The 18,025-nt window shown below is 44.8% G+C and overlaps 1 protein-coding gene across 3 annotated transcripts in view; it reads left to right on the top strand.

Moving 5' to 3' along the window:
- Positions 1 to 18,025, top strand: part of ANXA6 (annexin A6) — a 59,740-nt gene that overhangs the window by 32,219 nt on the left and 9,496 nt on the right. For all 3 annotated transcript variants that reach the window (XM_044454445.1, XM_044454444.1, XM_044454443.1), the window contains exons 12-20: positions 1,470 to 1,592; positions 3,131 to 3,189; positions 4,810 to 4,888; positions 6,159 to 6,240; positions 10,542 to 10,636; positions 11,603 to 11,716; positions 12,752 to 12,842; positions 13,560 to 13,639; positions 14,936 to 14,989. In XM_044454445.1, the coding sequence (XP_044310380.1) occupies positions 1,470 to 1,592; positions 3,131 to 3,189; positions 4,810 to 4,888; positions 6,159 to 6,240; positions 10,542 to 10,636; positions 11,603 to 11,716; positions 12,752 to 12,842; positions 13,560 to 13,639; positions 14,936 to 14,989 (777 nt within the window). The remainder of the gene's footprint in view (positions 1 to 1,469; positions 1,593 to 3,130; positions 3,190 to 4,809; positions 4,889 to 6,158; positions 6,241 to 10,541; positions 10,637 to 11,602; positions 11,717 to 12,751; positions 12,843 to 13,559; positions 13,640 to 14,935; positions 14,990 to 18,025) is intronic.

Below are 18,025 nucleotides of genomic sequence, written 5' to 3'. Positions count from 1 at the left end.
AGAACGAGAGGTAGAGCTGGGTATCATCAGCGTACTGATGACTCCGCAGCCCACACTTCCTGATGACCTCTCCCAGTGGTTTCATGTAGATGTTGAATAGCAAGGGGGACAAAATGGACCCCTGCGGAACTCCATGGCATAACTGCCATGGCGCAGAGCCATAGTCCCCCAGCACCACCTTCTGGAATCGGCCATTGAGATAGGAGTGGAACCACTGCAAAGCAGTGCCTCCAACTCCCAATCCCACAAGCCTATCCAGAAGGATACCATGGTCGATGGTATCAAAAGCCGCTGAGAGGTCCAAGAGAACCAACAGGGACGCACTCCCTGTCTGTCTCCCTGTGCAGGTCATCATACAGGGCGACCAATGCACATTCAGTACCGTACCTGGGTCAAGCCAGACTGAAATGGGTCCAGATAATCAGTTTCATTCAAGAGTGCTTGGAGTTGTCCCGCCACCACCCGCTCTAACACCTTTCCCAAGAACGGGATGTTGGCCACCGGTCTATAATTGGCGGCCACCTCTGGATCCAGGGATGCCTTCTTTAGGACTGGCCGGACTACCGCCTCCTTTAAAGGGGCAGGTACCCGGCCGTCCCTCAGAGAGGTGCTGACAACCTCCAGGATCCAGGTCCCAATCCCGTCCTTGGCTTTCTTGAGTAGCCAAGATGGGCAAGGGTCCAGTAAGCAGGTGGTAGGACGTACTTGTCCAAGCACTTTGTCCACATCATCAGGCCTCAGCAACTGAAACTCATCCATCAATTGTGGACCAGACAGCAACATTGGCACCTCCCCAGTAGAATCTGATTCACTGGTAGAGTCCAGCTCGTGACGAATCTGAGCGATTTTCTCCCTGAAATGCTTGGCGAAGTCGTCACAGCGGGCCTTCGAGGGTGGCACAAGATCTTTCTTTGGGCCCAGGTGTACCAGCCCCTGTACCACTCTTAACCACTACACTACACTGCCTCTCAAATCATTCTATAGGCAGCCTTGCCTGTCGATTTACCAATTGCACTGGGCTCACTTTGGAAGTTGAAACTTGCAAGGACATCATCCTGGCCATGCTAAATGTTTTGGACAGATAAGTGCTCACTCTGAAAGGACAACAACAGCTATTATAAGCATAACTGCAGTTTTTCAACTCGACTGGGAGTAGGGAATGGACTGTTAGATTGGGAGCTGTGGGTATGTCTATGCAGCATCATTAGCTATCCACACCTACCTAGATAGGCTGGTAGTTAATATCCACCTTCTAGGACCAGGTAGATGATACTACACCACAAGCATTTTTAAGTATTTTGGCTATAGCCTGGAAGATGTTGTGATAAGCTTTGGATAAATTGAGTATTGATGACTTTAATGGCTTTTATATTCTATTGCTCTTTGTTCCTGCATTAATTAATGTCTTTAGGCATACTGATATTCTGCTCTGCTTGGGGTGGTTGTGATCATTGTGGGGTCTGTTGCAGGGTCTGGGGACAAGAGACAACACACTGATTCGTATCATGGTGTCGCGTAGCGAGTTAGACATGCTGGATATCCGGGAGATATTCCGGACTAAATATGAGAAGTCCCTACATCACATGATAGAGGTAAATATTGAGTGAATGCATCCCAGGGATTATGAGAAACAAACAGTTTCTTACCATGACTACTAACTCCTTTCTACTTTGTGGAGAAATGTTCCACTGACACTATTTCAGGCTATGATGATCAGCACAGAAAAACTTGGCCAAACATAGGGATCAGCTTGGGTCAAACTTTACTTTCTAGAAAGCCCATTGGGCCTTTTTGGCATGTATTTCTCCTAGTTCAGAGAGTAAGGCATCATTTTCAGTAAGAATGCCTCTCATGTGAATCAGACCTTTTCTAAACCAAGCTATTAATTGCAGTGTCTCTTTTCAACTGCTTTACAGAATTAAAGCTTGGTACAAAGGGCCCCTTTTCCCCTGTTCCAAGATAATACCCCATTTTCCTCATTCTAAAAAAAATCTGGGAAAGTGTTCTGAAAAAGCAGAAGTGAACCTGGAGCACCATAATGTCATGGAAAGGATCCATAAGCAACCATGAGTTTTCTCATGACTCTGGCAGAAAAGCTTTCAAGGATGTGGTTTGTGGATTTTGGTTCAAAAGGCTTGCACATTTGAAGAACTTCCTAGATTTGCTGTACACTCTTTATGGCATCCCTTCCCGGCCTGGATTAGTCCCTATAGCTTAAGGATGAGCAACCAAGGGCTGTTTTTACTCCCGTTCACTTGCCAGCTCCTCTGAGCTGTACTGGGAGGTAAAAAGAAATCAAATTTTGAAAAATGGCTGGTTTGCTTTTGAGACTTAACAGCAAGCCACTTCATAACACTTAGTTGAGCAAAAAAGGGATACATTGAGCTTGCTTACCAGCTAAATTTAACCCTTCTAGCACTCTGTAGACTAGCCTCCACCAACTTGGTGCCCTCTAGATGTGTTGCACTGTATATCCCAGTACCCAGCATGGTGGATCTGGAGGACACCAGGTGTAGAAATCTGGCTGTAGCTACTATGCTTTGTAGATTATTCCTGTTGATTTATTATTTTATTTTACTGCACAGTTGCAGGAAGGAAGGGGACTGTGTGTTCCCCCCTTCTAGATTTTTTAATTCCCAAGTCCTGTTAGCTTCAGCCAACATGGCTTATAGCAAGGGATGGGGAGGGCACTAGGCCAAACATCTGGAGGGCCCCAGGTTGAGAGAGCCTGCTTTATAGCACAGAGGACTTTAAATAGTGACTCTTAAATGATTCTGCATGCCATACACTATTGACCCTTCCTGCTGAACTTACTAAAATTGCCAGTAAGTAACTAAACGCATCAACTATTGAGGAGTTTCATAATTTCCACACTGGGAAAGACTGAACTGTGGTGGGTGGAAATGGGGCTTGTGGCGCATCATTTCTCCTTTGGAGCAGCGCAGGCGTTTTGGTGGGATGGGTCTCATATGTGGTGCTCTAAGTGCCCCTGTGGAGGAGTTTCATAACTTAGTGACCTAAAATGCAATTCTTAATCCCTTTCTCTCATTTGGGGCAGTGTCTCTGGGTGGCTTGTCTGCAGTGGCTGTTGTCTGAGTGTATTTCAAACCTGGACCTTTTGTCTTCACAGAGTGACACATCTGGAGACTACAAAAATGCGCTGCTGAAGCTGTGCGGGGGAGATGATGAGTAAGCCCTGCTGCTGGTTGAAAGTTGCGCTATGCCTTTTACTTCCCCCAACAAGGCTAGACAGTTCCAGCTCTGTCTCAGTGGCATAGCCACCTCGATGGGTTAAGAGCATAATAATTTGAACCCCACCCTAGTGCTGCCTGAGACCAGGCTGGATGTTCTCACAGTGGGCTTACATGTCAAGACACTGAGAGTTCACATATGTGGTGGGGGATGAGGGTGCATGCTGCTGATAGAAAGGAAAGATGTTCTGATTTACTGATTACGCTCCAGAGTTTTGTGAAGTTGTAATTCCCTCTTTCACATCTGAAAAATACATGCATTTTTGCATGTATGGCCTAGTGCCTTTGGAAGGTCCAAGCCAAATCATCTTTTCCCAATGGCAATGTCCAGCGGCAGGCTGCACAGGCGTTTTGGCTCCAAGAGCGGCATCCACTTTGGAGGAGAGTGGGGACTCTTGCGCACGCAACACCCACTGCAGGGGAGGGGAGCTTTTACTTCACCTCCATTTCAGCAACTTGCATAAGTTTACTGCAAGAGGGGGGCTGCTTTGGGGGTGCTGAGGAGCAACCCTAACAATTCCTCTCCTCCCATCAACCCCAGCAGGTACTGCTGCTTCCCCACCACTAGAATTCCCAGACACTCTGGCAGCCAGGGGGTGGGATTTATTGTGGGTGTCCCAGGGCCACAGGTAGCATGTGGGGTGTGCACCCCATTCAAAGCCAAAACTCTCACATTGGGATATATGAAAGAAGATTTCCATCCTAGTTTGTCCAATAGCAAGGACTACCAGGGATTCAAATCTGGTTTTGAGGCACTTTTTAGGCTCTGGCCGTGGAAATTTCTAACTGGGATCCTTTGGCAATTCAAGGACTGGACATGTATTTTACCAACCAAGCCCTTTAAAGGAATTTTAATTGATGTTGTATAATGAGATTCTGATGGAGATTAGAAAATGTCAGGAGCACCACACGTTACTTTTATGTTGTGATTAGCAGATGGAAAATTGCTTGCCTGAACAGCCCAAGGTAGAAATGGACCTACTTCTGCTTTCTGTTTCACCAGGCCCAGGGCCTGTCCACGGAAACCCTGGCTTTTCCTACTATGCCAGTGCAGTATCTGAATGGTACTCTAGCCCTTTGCCCTCACTGTGGTCTTGATCTTCCCCTGCGTAGGGGAAGAGGTCCCATTATTAAAGTGCTCTGCACCATCTCTGCACTCAGCAGAAAAACCAAGTGGTTGCTAGAGGAGGAAGCCTCCTGCTTCCATGCCCAGCACAGAAAAGCAGTTGGGTTGCTGCAGGACAAAAGACTAGGAGTGCTCTCTCTCTCTTCTGTTACCCCACAGAAGGCTACTGCAATGTTTTGCACAGTCTGGGCTTATTTACAAGGTTTACGTAAACCACAGAAATGCCACTTGTGTCTGGCTTGAAATGAAGGATTTGTAATCCAAAGTCACTTTCAGGTGGGGCTTTGGCGCTGTTTTGTTTCATGGGAATGGAGGGAGTGGGGAGGGGCGGGAAGGGCACTCACAGGTTTGCACAAGACCCAACTCATCGTGTGTTCCTGTGTCTGCACCAACTTCATAGACCTTGTGTCCTCCTGTCCCCTCCCATTTCAGTGCTGCAGGTGAGTTCTTTCCTGAAGCTGCGCAGGTGGCCTACCAGATGTGGGAACTTAGTGCAGTGGCCAAAGTAGAGGTCAGAACCCACCCACTCTCTTCTCCCCATCCATCCCTTGCTGGCTTGAAAACCACGGCTGCTACACGCTGCGTGCTGCTGATCCCCTTTCTGCTCGGCCTCTTGGCTGTTGTTCTGTTCGGTGGACTGCCACTAATATATAGGACCACATACCTTTAAACTTGCTCTTTCTTACTCTTTAGACCAATATGGCTTCATAGAGAATATTTTTTCTTTCCCCTTTCGCTGGTTTTGTGTGTGTTTCTGAACTAGCCTTTATGACATGCTGGTAACTCATCAGTGCACATTACTATGGATTATCTCTGGTGCCAAGATGGAGAGTGTGTCTAATTAAAGTATTTTCGCTGCCCACATGCACACTGCACAATTGCTTGCCCTAAGCTTGCTTCAGTGCAATTCCCTGAGTACTTACTTATTTAAGGTTGTAGAAGTGTGCCTTCTGGATCCTTGTTTCTTGCTTAATTTAACGGAGTACTCATTTGCCATTCATTTATTGGAAACTGAACCATAGTGCTGCTTTATAAGATCAAGTTATAAGTAAAGATCTTGCCTTTTTTGCCCCTACTAATCACTTTCAGGGGGTGAATTCATGTGTCACATGTTTCATGGGATAATTACAGCTATCATTGATTGCTTCAACAAGTAAACCGAATTATCTCAGATTATCATCTCATGTCAAGTCATATGATGCCTGACTGTTGGACACAAATTGAGAAGTGGTAATAAACTGCTTTGGCAGTTGCATTCCCTGGAACGGACTGTGTGAACTCACCCTGGTTCTTGTGCATGTGAAGCTCTAAGCAGGCCTACATTCAAGCAATCCCATTATCACTTCATAGAGAAATTTGACACCAGACTGAAGTAATGGTCACAGGGTAGCTCGTGTGGATTGAAGGATTCTTTGGGGACCTTAATTGTCAATGAAAGACAAGGACAACTCCCCCTGCCCCCCCCCCCCACACCAACTCTGGGAGATGCATGGGAAGTAAATCTATCTAGATTCTTTCCATTTATTTTTATTCACTGTTTTGATCTTTAAAATGGAGTAGCATGTTGGGCGTGGGGCAGGATTTTAAAATTACCCTTTTTTTTGGACAGTCTTTCCTGGCTTGCCTGTTTTTTTCCCCTTTGTCTAAAGAAAAGGAATTGTACCTTTCCAGCTTGCTATATTCCTGATAGCTGCCTTGCCCTTTTTTCTCTTTCTCTTCCCACCTTCTCATATCCCACCCTTTGCTAGACAGAGTTTGAATATAAATTTCTGTTTCCATAGCCAAAAGGAACCATTCATCCAGCTGCAGATTTCAATGCTGATGATGATGCCAAGGTGCTGAGGAAAGCAATGAAGGGTTTTGGTATGTAAGGCTTTGTGTGAAGGGTTTTTCCATTTATGCAGCGTGAAAAGAACCAGTCCAGAGGAAAAGTACTATCAGTAGACTCCCAGGAAAGAAAGGAAGATAGAATAGTTTAAGTCCACACTTCCCTGAAGTAGAGTTTTTCTGACCTGAACTTTTCTTAGTGCAGGATGCAATGATTCTGTAGCGTGTGTAGAGCCCTCCAGATTTGCAGAGCTGCGAATCAGCTCCAGCCCTCCTCCGCCCCCGCACAGCCGGCGTGGGAAGAATCGGGCTGACTGCTCTGATGTCAGGAAAGTGACCTCAGAGAGGGCTAAAGGGGTCAGGGAAGGGTGGAGATGGAGACTGGAGCAACCAGGATAGCAGCAACCCTGAGGACTTTCCAGCATTCTTCACTCCCCCTCTGAAACACCATGGAGAGGCAGCTGAAAACAGTCACCTAGTGAAAATGCACTCAAACAATGGTCAGTTCCACTTCTTCTGTTCTGCACTGGATGAGTGTGAGCTTTCGAGTTTGAGGGTTTCACACTTTTCTCCTTAAGATTGTGCCCCAAGTCTGCATCAGCTTCCCCCATTTCCCTACCCAATGGTTTGACAAGCACATACTGGGAATGGCTGGTGTGGACTGTATCTCCTCCTATGTGGTATATTTTAAGTAGCGCTCTGTTTCTAGGTCTTGTTTCAGTAAGGCCGTTTATGGGTTTTAAAGGTACTATACAACATTTCTCATACCTGGACAGTTACTCAGTAAATGGCTTCCCCATCAAGCAAATTGCTTCATGTAGCAGGTTGGAGTGCTGATAGATCTACTCCTGAGTGAGTACCCTAGACTGGTGGTGGACAGAAGGTCGAGCTGTATGAACAGTGCTCAACTAGATGCACCCTTGATCCAGTTCAGCATGGCTCTTCTTGTGTCCTTCTCTCCAGACAGTTTGGACTTCAGGTTCCTGCTGCCATGGTCAGTGGTCAGGAATACTGGGAACTGAAGTCCAAAATATCTGGAGATCTATTTTCTGCCCACCCCTGCCTTAGATAGCCATAGCATGCAGGTCATTTCTCCCTCTGCATCACATGTCTTGTTGTTCTGCTTCTCCTGGAGCCATAGTTACGTCCCTAGAAGGCAAGGCAAGTGCAGAAGAGTGGTTCTGCTTAAAGGGCTAATTTGGGACTAAAGTATGCTGAGATGCCAGTTGTGTAGGAAATACTGTTTTTCTCAAGCAGACTGGTGATAGGGAGGCCAGGTGTGTCACCTGCTGTGACCTGAGTTCTCTGCTGAATTTTGCTGCTTAAATGTAAGGTAAATGATGAACTGTTTCAATTCTGAATACATATTAACTTGATCAAAGATGGCATAAATACTATCAGGCTATGCACATATGTTTATAAAAGTATGTAATTCTAGGAAAGACAGATTACTGTTACAGGAAACACTAAGAGTAATATCAGTTAATCATTATGATTAAAGATGCTTATGAAATAAGAACTTAAAGTGTTTTTAAGATTTCCAGTAAGTCACAAATACTGGAAGGCAGTGTTTTACAAAATGCAAAGTACTTCACCCTGAAGGCCAGTTTTCTGAATTTGCGAAAGGGACATGTCAATATGTGTTTAGCAGCTCCTGATGCCAAGGAATCACCCATGTTTCCTGCTGCTTCTCTCTTACAAAGAAAATCCATTAAGCAGAGAAGGTGGAACCGTTGCACACTGCCCTCTCATTGGTCTGTCCAGGTGCACCCCAGCTGCTTAATCTTGCCGTAAAAGCTGGCAAGCTTTACAAGAATACTCACATGTTTTAGCTGAAAGTAAGTAAGAGGTTTCTGAGGCAACTTGGTTCCCTGCCTTTTCCTGTGTCTGGAAACAGGCATGAGACACTTATGCCCCATGGAGCGCTGACTGATTCCGGCACTGCAGAGCAGCAGAGTTGCTGCATCATGGCAAGAGTGCTCCAGCTCTCCCCATCAGAGAGGAGGAACCCTTTCTTCTCTTTTCAGGGTTGGGAGAAGAGATGTCTGCCTATGAACAAATGAAATCTCTTAGCCTGCTGCTTCCTCAAATGTCCAGTAGGAGGCAGAACTATCTCAGTAGCTCTCAGTTATAATTGGATGAAAGAATGATCTGAGAGAGATCTATCCTCTTTCTCATAAATGTGATGATTCTGCAGCTACATATAGTCCTGATGCTATGATTTTTGTTTGGCTGAGTAGGAGATGTTATTTGGAAATGCAAATAACAGATGATCTCAGTTTGTTACAGTCACGAGATAGGGAAAATTGCCCCCTACACACTAAGAATAAGTTTCCACTTCTTGGCAACCCACCCTGTGAATAAGTGATGTGCAGTGGCCGTTCATGAAACAGATGATCGGGTTTGCTATGGGTTGTTGTCCCGCTCCTGTCATCCTCCCTCAGAAGACCCATTTAGTCTGTGCTTCCTGCTATAATTGGTTCTTTTTAGAAAGGTTTGCTTGGAAGTCCATAGTTTTCTGACATGGGCATATGCAATGAGAATGCAATGCAACAACAACAATAATCGGCATTCGCGCCTGCATGTGTCCCTGTTAAAAGCAGCAACAATCGTGCTTCAGCAGGGCTGTCATTTTCTGTCAGACTGGCGATCACAAAACATGATCTCCAAAAATGAAAAAAAAATATGTAAAAGAGGGAGAAAGAACCATGGTGAGTGCAAAAGGGTTTACAGTGTTGGTGGCAGACATGGAGCCAGCGGGGGCTGTTGCAGCTTGCCATTTGGGCATTGGTGGAGTGGCTGGTAGTGGCCCAGGTGAGTTTGGTAAGAGTGGCAATAAGTTTTTGCCACTCTTACCAAGAGGCTCCCTTGCTGCTTCTCTTCAGACATGATGGGGACGGTTCCCCAGGTTCAGACAGCACAGCAACCGATCATGGCTGAAACAACCCCTCGTGCATGGGTTGTCTCAGTGAAAAAATGCCGTGGTTTTTCGGCATGGATTTTTGTCCCCAAACGAACTACCTGCAGGAACCAGCCTGGTTTGCACAATGTGACGGCCTACTGTGCTTATTGCTCGCACTGGACTGTGAAGTCATGCAAACCTAATTAATGGGAAGAAGCTAAATTTGCCAGAAAAAGTGGGTATTTGCTAGTGGGGATGTACTGTAGAGAAGTCGTGTTTTCTTTTAGGAACATTCAACAGCCAGGAGAAAATGTCTAGTATATTTCCAGTCTGGCTTTGAATGAAGTCAAGTGGTGGGAATGGTTGTTTGAAAGAAAAAAAGAAGATAGAACATTATAAAGTTGCATTTTCTGAAGTGCGCTCTTGGCGATGGTTGCAATGCCTTAGAAGAAATGTGCTTTTTATTTCATATTGAGGCTATTCTTAGAAAGTAAGCAGCACATTAAGTGCAAATGTGCATGCTCCTTTTTTCCAAGGAAGAAGGAACATTGATACCAAGCTGTCAAAACCCTAACCCCAAACCCCCAGTACTCATTACAAGAGAAATTTAAGGAATCGTCACACGGTGGCTAGAAGAAGGTCAATGGATCTTGTGTAGTGTGGCTGCTATGGCAGAGACCTTCTCTGTATCCCTTTTGCATGTTTGCCCCCTCCAAGTTCCTTGGCTTAGCCTGAAGGGAGAGAACTTGAGTTTCTGCCTACAGTTTCTTTGGTCAGCTTTTGTTTGGGGTGCCCCAAGGTCTGCAGCCTGTGACATAGATTGGAAAGGCAATGAATGCTCCAGAATGCTCCATGGCACAAGTGAAATTTTGAATTCTGCATATTTGTAAGATTATTTGTCTCAGAGATTTTAAGCTTAAATGAGAGTGAATGCCCTCCCACTCCTTTCTCAGCCTGATGACTGGGTTCAGACATGGTAATCCACAGTCAAGGGTCAAGTATGGGTTATCTCGAAACCATGAATTTCCACTGAAACACAAGTTGGTATGTTTCTGAATTCAGCTATACTAACCAACTGTGAACAGCCAATGAAGAGAATCCATGATTTGTTGTCAGGTCGTGAACTGTGAGCTGTTCATCATGAACAAGCATGGTTTATTATTGCAGCTGGGTTCAGACAACATAATAACCTATGGTTCAGTAGCAACTCACAGTTCAGCAACAACCTGTACTCAGCTTTTGTACATAGCTTCTGTATCACGTTGTCTGAACTCAGCCCAATGAGCTGCTTCCCTCCCATTGTTGTCTGGGAAGAATTTTATTGTGTTGCTCCTTAGGTGAGTTTCAGAGTCAAATCCAAATGTACTTTCCATCTAGAGTTAGTTTCATAAGTTGGCAAAAACTCAATCATATTTTCTATATATTTGGGTTTCAGGGACTGATGAAGATGCTATCATTGAGGTGGTCACACATCGGAGTAACACCCAGAGGCAAGAAATCATAAAGGCATACAAGTCTCATTACGGCCGGGTAATTAGCTTGAGCCTCTTACTACAATGTTGCTTTGCCCACCACACACACACACGAGTCTGTAATTCACTGCTTCTGTTTCCTCCAGTTCCCATAGGTTGCACCTGCTTCAAAAATAGCCAAAACGCTCTCTTTAAAATAAAAGCATAAGCACTACCTTTCTGTTGACTGCCTTCATATATTAAGGGTGTAATTAGAGGAAATCTGTGATCTGATCTACTGACATTTTCTAGGCCCGTTCTTCTGAATATTCAGGCAGAGGGAGAAAATGAAGAGAATGAGATTTATTATGTATCTGGGCCAACTGCACTATATTTCTAGCCCTTCTTTCAGAAATACATTTTTTTAAACTGCCTCTTGATAGTTAAAAGCAAAGAAACAATTTTACTACCTTTATCAATTACTTCAAGAATTGGGGTGCCTCTGCTTCTTAAATGTATATCATGCAGGACCTTTGCTACATCTGCTCACTTCCACCCAACTCCCAAAAACTCCCAAAATAAGTAACATCTTACTCCATGAGGAGATCTGGAGAACTTGAAAGCTTGTACTTTTTTCTTTTGGTGATCTTTGAATTGACTTTAATAAAGTACCACATGTACAGATTTTAGAATCTTTCTCAGGGCCAACTCTGTTTCTTTTGTGTTGAGGGATGGTTTGGGGGGATTCATTTATACAGATTTAGACTGAACAGGACTGCTTGGGAAAGCAGTGGCAGCTAAGCTGTCTACAAATCATCTTATTTGCTGTCAGAACAACTCCACCTCTAGAGTCCGGTTTTGAGGTCAACGTTTCTTCTCTCTTTTCTGTGCTATTCCCCCTCCTCTGGCCATGGCTGCTTCCTACTAGTTAGGCAGTTGCTTCGTATGGAGCTGGGTCAACTGTATCTAGCTCAGTGTTGTCTACCTTGTCTGGCAGCAGCTATTGGGGTTTTGGCTCTGTTTTATTTCATGTTTCCCATGACAGGATCTGATAGCAGACCTGAAATCTGAAATTTCGGGGACTTTGGCAAAGGTTATCCTTGGACTGATGATGACACCAGAACAATATGATGCAAAGCAGCTGAAGAAAGCCATGGAGGTATAGTAGAGTTCTTCCCTGTGGAGAACATAATGCAACTTTTCTCGGGGAGTGGACATCTACCACTTGACCTACCATGCTTGCAGGTGCATTCAGCAGTGCCATTGGGAAGCATTCAGCAAAGGCCCCATTCAGCAAAATAAACAGGAGCCCTTTAAGTGCCTACTGCATTTTGGAATAAGTGAAGTAATGCCAATGACCACACAAAAAGGGGACCTCCTAAGTTCGGAATGTAAAATCACCAACTGTGCCACTGGGTGCATTGCAGTCTGCCCACACCTTGATACGGTTTTATGAGTGGTAGCTTGCTTAACTAATTCTTGCAGCAGACTGGAGTGAAGCAGAATCTCCTACACTGAGCCAGAGTTTAGACAAGATGGCCTATAAGAGCCCCTCACATGATTCCTTTCTGGCTTTGGTGCTGAGAGGGTCAGTGCTGCAGGATCATTCCAAGTGGAGACTGTCCAAAGGATGCTTGAAGCAATGATAACAGCAAGAAAGTTCATATGAGGGGAAGACGAGACGTGCAGTAACTTGTGACTTCCATTGCTCGCTCGTGCGCTCGTTCGCACACTCTCTCTCTCTCTCTCTCTCTGTGTGTGTGTGAGAGAGAGAATAATGGTCCAGAGCACACAGTCCTGGGTGTGACACAAGGATCCCAGAATCAAAGGCCAGTTCTGCAAACCCAAAGCATGGATTGCATGTGCTGCAGGCACTGGTCAAGCTTCAGGTGAGGCAGCCCCTTGAGAAGAAGGGCAGGTGGGAAAATCCTCTGTGCTGCTTTTCCATTCATGAGATCTTTAGCCCTTGGGAAGACAGGGTTCGGGTTAGGGCTAGGCACTTTCTTCTAATCCAGCATAACTGGCTCAGACTGCATATGGCTCCTCTAGTTGGCTCTTCCTCAAGCTGCCCTTGCTTAGCTACAATTTGAAGGGGTGAGTCTGTAGACTGCTGCAGTGCTCCTTCTCCCAGTACTTGACAATTCTAAAGTATCTTTGAAAATGGCTTAGCAGTCAAGTATCTTTATGCTTTCAGGGGGCCGGAACGGATGAAAGTGTCCTCATTGAAATCTTGGCTACGCGGGACAATCGGGAGATCCAAGCCATTAATGCTGCGTACAAAGAAGGTGAAATGCTCTGCAGACCCAGAACTTATTTTGAAGGACAAGATGGCTGCTTAACTTAGAATTAACATAAAGCTGTGAAAATGAGAATGGGTGCATTAATGAAATGGGGTTGCTCTCTAGATGCTTGTATTGCTGGCGTTGTGGTGGTAGATATCAGAAGCCAGTGTAGTTAGTGGTTAGTTTGTTGGGCTGGAAATTGGGAAAACCAGGTTCTATAGTCCCTGCTTGGCCACAAAACTCACTGGGTGACTTTGAGACAGTCATTGACTGTCATTCTAATCTACCTCACAGGGCTGTTGTGAGGGTAAGATTGAGAAGAAAGCCATCTGAGTTCCTTGAAAAGGAAGAAGGTGGGATATAAATCTAATAAATAAAATCCTTTAGTATGCATGATTGTTGTGCACTCCGTATCATCATAAAAACAAGACTGGTATTCCCATTCAATGCCTTGTGTTGCTACATTAGTTTTCAGAAGGGTGGTTCATGAAAGCCACAATAAACTTACTCATCTTTTAGATCCAGAAGAGTCTTTGCTGGCGCACTAGGTTGTTCTTTGTGTGCAACTATCATCTGTCATTTTGCAGGTGTATAATGAGTAACAATGAACCTAGGCAAACAGGTGTTCAGAGGGGAAGCGAGATGAGGTTCAGTCTCTGATGTATAATCTAGTATCTCCCTTATGAAGTCCTTTTCCCTTTTCCTCTTTTATTTCTCTAGCCTACCATACTAGTTTGGAGGATGCACTGAGTTCTGACACTTCCGGACATTTCAAAAGGATCCTCATCTCTCTGGCTCTGGTAAGGACTCATTCCTTAATAGCTTTCATTTAAAACAGAACTTGATATTGCCAACGTTCTGGCATTCATGAAGAGGTGCAGCTTTTGTAGCTTCCACACAAAAGTAGGGTTATAATCTCTCTCTTCCTTTTTGGGGTGTGGGAACAAGGTTGCAGTCACCTTGACAACAAGAAACACTGAAAACAGCGGAAGCATTTTTCTGACGCAGAAGTGCACTGATGATGGTAGAGATTGCCTGTTTTGTGTGCCTTAAAGAGAGGAGAGGCCTGGCAAGGGGGAAAAGGCTGGCAAGCTATGTGCAGTCTGGTAGCTGATTTAAATGGCTTTATCCTTTCTGCCAAAACATAGTCTCTCGCTCTTCCCACTCACTGAAACCAATAAAAATAGCCCAATCTATGGTGGATGGAATTTACCTTCCACATGATGATGATCCCCGTGTATATTTGCATGTATTCATTTATTACATGTACTTATTCATTCAATTATCTGAACAGTTTAAAACATAATGTCAAATCACCTCTTGCAAGTGTCTTTTAGGAATGGGGGTGGAGGGAACTACTGATACACAGTCATTTTCTATTAAGCAACCAATTACCATTAAATAAAGAATGGTAGGGGTAGTACAATGAACAATCCGTTTATATTGCAAATAGTAATGCAGCAGGATTGCTGGTTGGTTGGTTTCTACCACAGAGGAGACCATTTTGGACAGGCTTGGGACCAGCTCTCTTGCAGCCTGAAGTAGTTTATCACTGCTTCAGTTCCACCTTTCATTCTACATGGGCCAGCTCTGATTCGGGGGCTGCAGTTGTAGTGGCGACTTAGGGCTTTCAGCCCTAGTTTAAATTGGCTGGTTTAAGCATCTTTAATTCTGCACTGGATTGTTGATGCGCCCCCACCGCCACGTTTGTTGGGTATTTGAGCAGAATCCTCTCTCTCCACAGGGACAGGCTGTCCCTCCGTGATTTACTTCTGCTGGATGTGAAGAGCAGAAGGGCAGCCGGGGTGTTCTGAGGAAGGGCAGTGGCAGTTGTGGTGGTGGCTTTTTCTGAGCTCCGGTAGCTGCCGTCATGCCTGTCCATAATGCACTCCTCTATGACACTATGAGCAGTTGGAGGTGGCGGGGGGGTGGGGGGGGTCAACCTCAAGGAAGGAGATCCAGGGCAGTGGGGCGGGTTATTCCCCAGAGTTGTTGCCTGCTGCCATTGGGCCAGGCTGGCTGTTGGTCTTGGCTTAAACCCAGTGACTCCTGCTTTGTGCAGCTTTATTCACTGTTTTTTCAATGCTTAAACACAGGGGAACCGTGATGAAGCAGGAGAGGACCTTGCCAAAGCTCGTGCAGATGCCAAGGTGAGAAGTGCACACTTGGCTGTATGTGGAACATGAACTGCAGGTGCAGGGACCAGTATTTCTTATTGACACTGACTGAATTTTGCCTGTGCTTTTTAACTAACCATCTGTGCACTCTATGAAATAACATGCCCATGGCTCTCAATACATCGAAGATGAAATGAATAGGCTATGGAGCCAGTCTTCTAAAATATATTCTAGTTTCTCAATTAAAAATAAAACAAGCCATCATACAAGTGGCATCCTGAGTGCTCCAAGGCCAATAAATAAAGTACTGTACCATCTTTGAAATGCATTGACTTAAAGTGGCCATTGCTATTTTGGGAATTCGGTTCTGCTACTGAATGTTGCAGCAAGACAGTTGGTGGGTTTGCTTGGTACAACAAGCAGCACTGCAGAACTGGCTGCACCGTGTGGCTTGTTTGCCCCAGGGGCCATCATGTGTGCATCAGCTGAGCGGGCACATGATGGCTCTGCAGCCACTTCTTCTGCCCTCCTGCCTCTGTACTCTGGCATCTGTCCCTGGGGGCACAGCAGGAGCAGCAAGGTTTCCCCTGTACCCTGTAGGTGTTACAAAACCGTTACGATCTCACTGTGGCTTGGCTTTTATTTAGAAAGATGTTTTTCCTGCAATCAGGTGACAAAACTCTCTTTGAGAGGTTTGGATGACACACCAAGGGTTAAGCAAAAGGCCTGTTGGGGTGGATTTGCAGCCACAAAGAAGCCACCTTGCAGGAAGTGTATCAGGTTCAGACAACACACTAAGCCACATAGTCGCTGTGCCCTATGGGTGGCTTCATCATCATCACAACTTCACATGTTGTGCAAGGGGTCCTGCTGCTTGGCCTGGTAATGGGTTCCCTGATAGTTAAAACAGCAGGTAGCATGTTCTAATTCAAGCTGTGAACATTAGGTCTGGTGGCAGCCTTGGAGCACAATCCTTTGTTCTTAGGCTGTGTGTGGGGAATGCTGGAGTAGCAGGACTTTTCTTCTGTCTAAGCCTGCATAGGGTTGTACCCTTAGTGTGCATGGTGGGAAGACACCTGGAAACTGAGCCACATGTTGAAAATACACAACTCAGCCATACTTGCAGCAGCTGTGGTTCCAAGTGATAATATACAAAGGAAAAACGCTTCTAGGTACCTTAAAGAAAACTGATCCCAAGTGTTTTGTCAATGGTCATGTTCATAGCTGGTGATGCTAAAAATACTTAAAACATTCACATTTGTAAATTGAATTTTTAACAGTTTCATTTAACTAATTTACATTGTGCCACTTTTTATGAATGAAGTTCAGACATTCTGCAGTATAGAATAAAAGTCAAAGTGTGTAATCATTCTGTCATCTGGTTTTCTGGTAATAATCTCAGCTTTCTAAGATTTGTGCCATACTTTTTGTTCCATTGACAATACACTTGATCCTGCTTAAGTCCTGGAGTTAAACTACATGATACATTAAATACATCGCATGCCTCTTATCCTCTCTCTGATTTTTGCATATCTGTAAATGTGTGAGCCCCAAATCAGGATTGGAAAAGCACGTGTAAAACTATTCAAGTCCCATTTGTTATCTTGTATTGTTCTCATGCTTGTCCTTAAATCCAAGCATATAAGTTAACGATTAAGACATACTGATAAACTGTGGTTTATCCTTACATGCATGAGCCTCAGACTTGCCTCCTGCTCAGCCCCACCTAGTGCTTTCACAAGATTAGATGCTTCTACTTGCATTTTAAGATAATTGCAGTTGAACATTACATCTGAACTGTGGTCACTCTTAGCCGTGGTTTGTTGAAGCAAGTCAGTTTCATAAACTAAGGTTTGAAATGTACTTGTTTCAGTATACACTAGTTAAGACTAACAATACCTTTTGTCCAAGTTTGGACATAATGCTAAACTGCAGTTAATTAAAAACAGAAGGGAAAACTTCCTTGATCCTCATGTGTCTGCCAGATAGTGGGGTAGCAAGTGAGCCTGAGGCTTGTCCAAGCTCATTCATGTAATGGAAAACTCTTTGTTGTGATTACATCCAACTAAAGCTACTGTCTGAGTCCTTTGCAAATTTAGCCCAGCCGCCAGCATCCTCAATACAAGGTAGTGCAACTTGTCACCAAGTGCATTGTCAGCAAATAGCTACCCATACTTGCCTGTCAAAGCTAGTTTCTCAAGAATTAAGTGTCAAGCCACTTCCAGGCGTGTGTCGCTTTGGGCTGCTCATGGGAGGGAGGGAGGGAGGGAGGGAGGGAGAGAGAGAGAGAGAGAGAGAGAGAGAGAGAGAGACTGAATTCAGACAACATGATAACAGGTTGTGTGAGGGTTATCAGTGAACCATGGATAGTTGTTGAAATGTGGGTTGTGATGTTGTCTTGACCCAACCAAGTTAACAAGGCATGGTGAACCATCCACAGTTCACAACACAACAGGAAACCATGGGTTCCCTTCATGTGCCTTCATGGTTACAGCTGAATTCAGAGGGCATGATAATGCACATTTCAACAAGAAAGTGTGCTTCACCCTCGAGCGTGGTTTTCTTGTTGTTTAAACTCATCCAGAGCATATCAAGGAAGCCGGCTCAGCTGAAACCCTTAGGCCTAATAGAGTGGTTTTCTGCATAGGAACATATTTTAGAACCATACAGCTATTACCTAACTATGCAGTCTGGCAACAGGAACCTTGTCCATGCAGTGCATGCACTCTACTCTGTGTGTGTTTCATGGGGAGGCATTCAGACATTGAAATTTCCACCTACAGCCTTGAAGAGGGTTGGCACTCAACACTACTGAATGTATGAAATGGCCCTAAGAGGTCATCATAGCAATGTTTTTAAGGATGCCTTGAGGGCCATGTTTAAATGAAAAGCAGGGATTTAGAACGGGGAACAGAGGTGAGGAATTAACTATTTCCATGCCCAGAGCTTCTGTACTCCAAATTACATTCTTCCCCTTCCCTTCCCCCCATACACTTTTTGACCTCGTTGTGGGAGGGGGATGAAGTGGCTTGGGTGTTCTGTACTGAAGTAGTGGAAAGGAAAAGGGTT

The sequence above is a fragment of the Varanus komodoensis genome, unplaced genomic scaffold (genome assembly GCF_004798865.1).
Source record: "Varanus komodoensis strain SLA01 unplaced genomic scaffold, ASM479886v1 scaffold7_3, whole genome shotgun sequence".
Taxonomy (NCBI): domain Eukaryota; kingdom Metazoa; phylum Chordata; class Lepidosauria; order Squamata; family Varanidae; genus Varanus; species Varanus komodoensis.
This window is presented reverse-complemented; position numbering and strand designations above follow the sequence as displayed.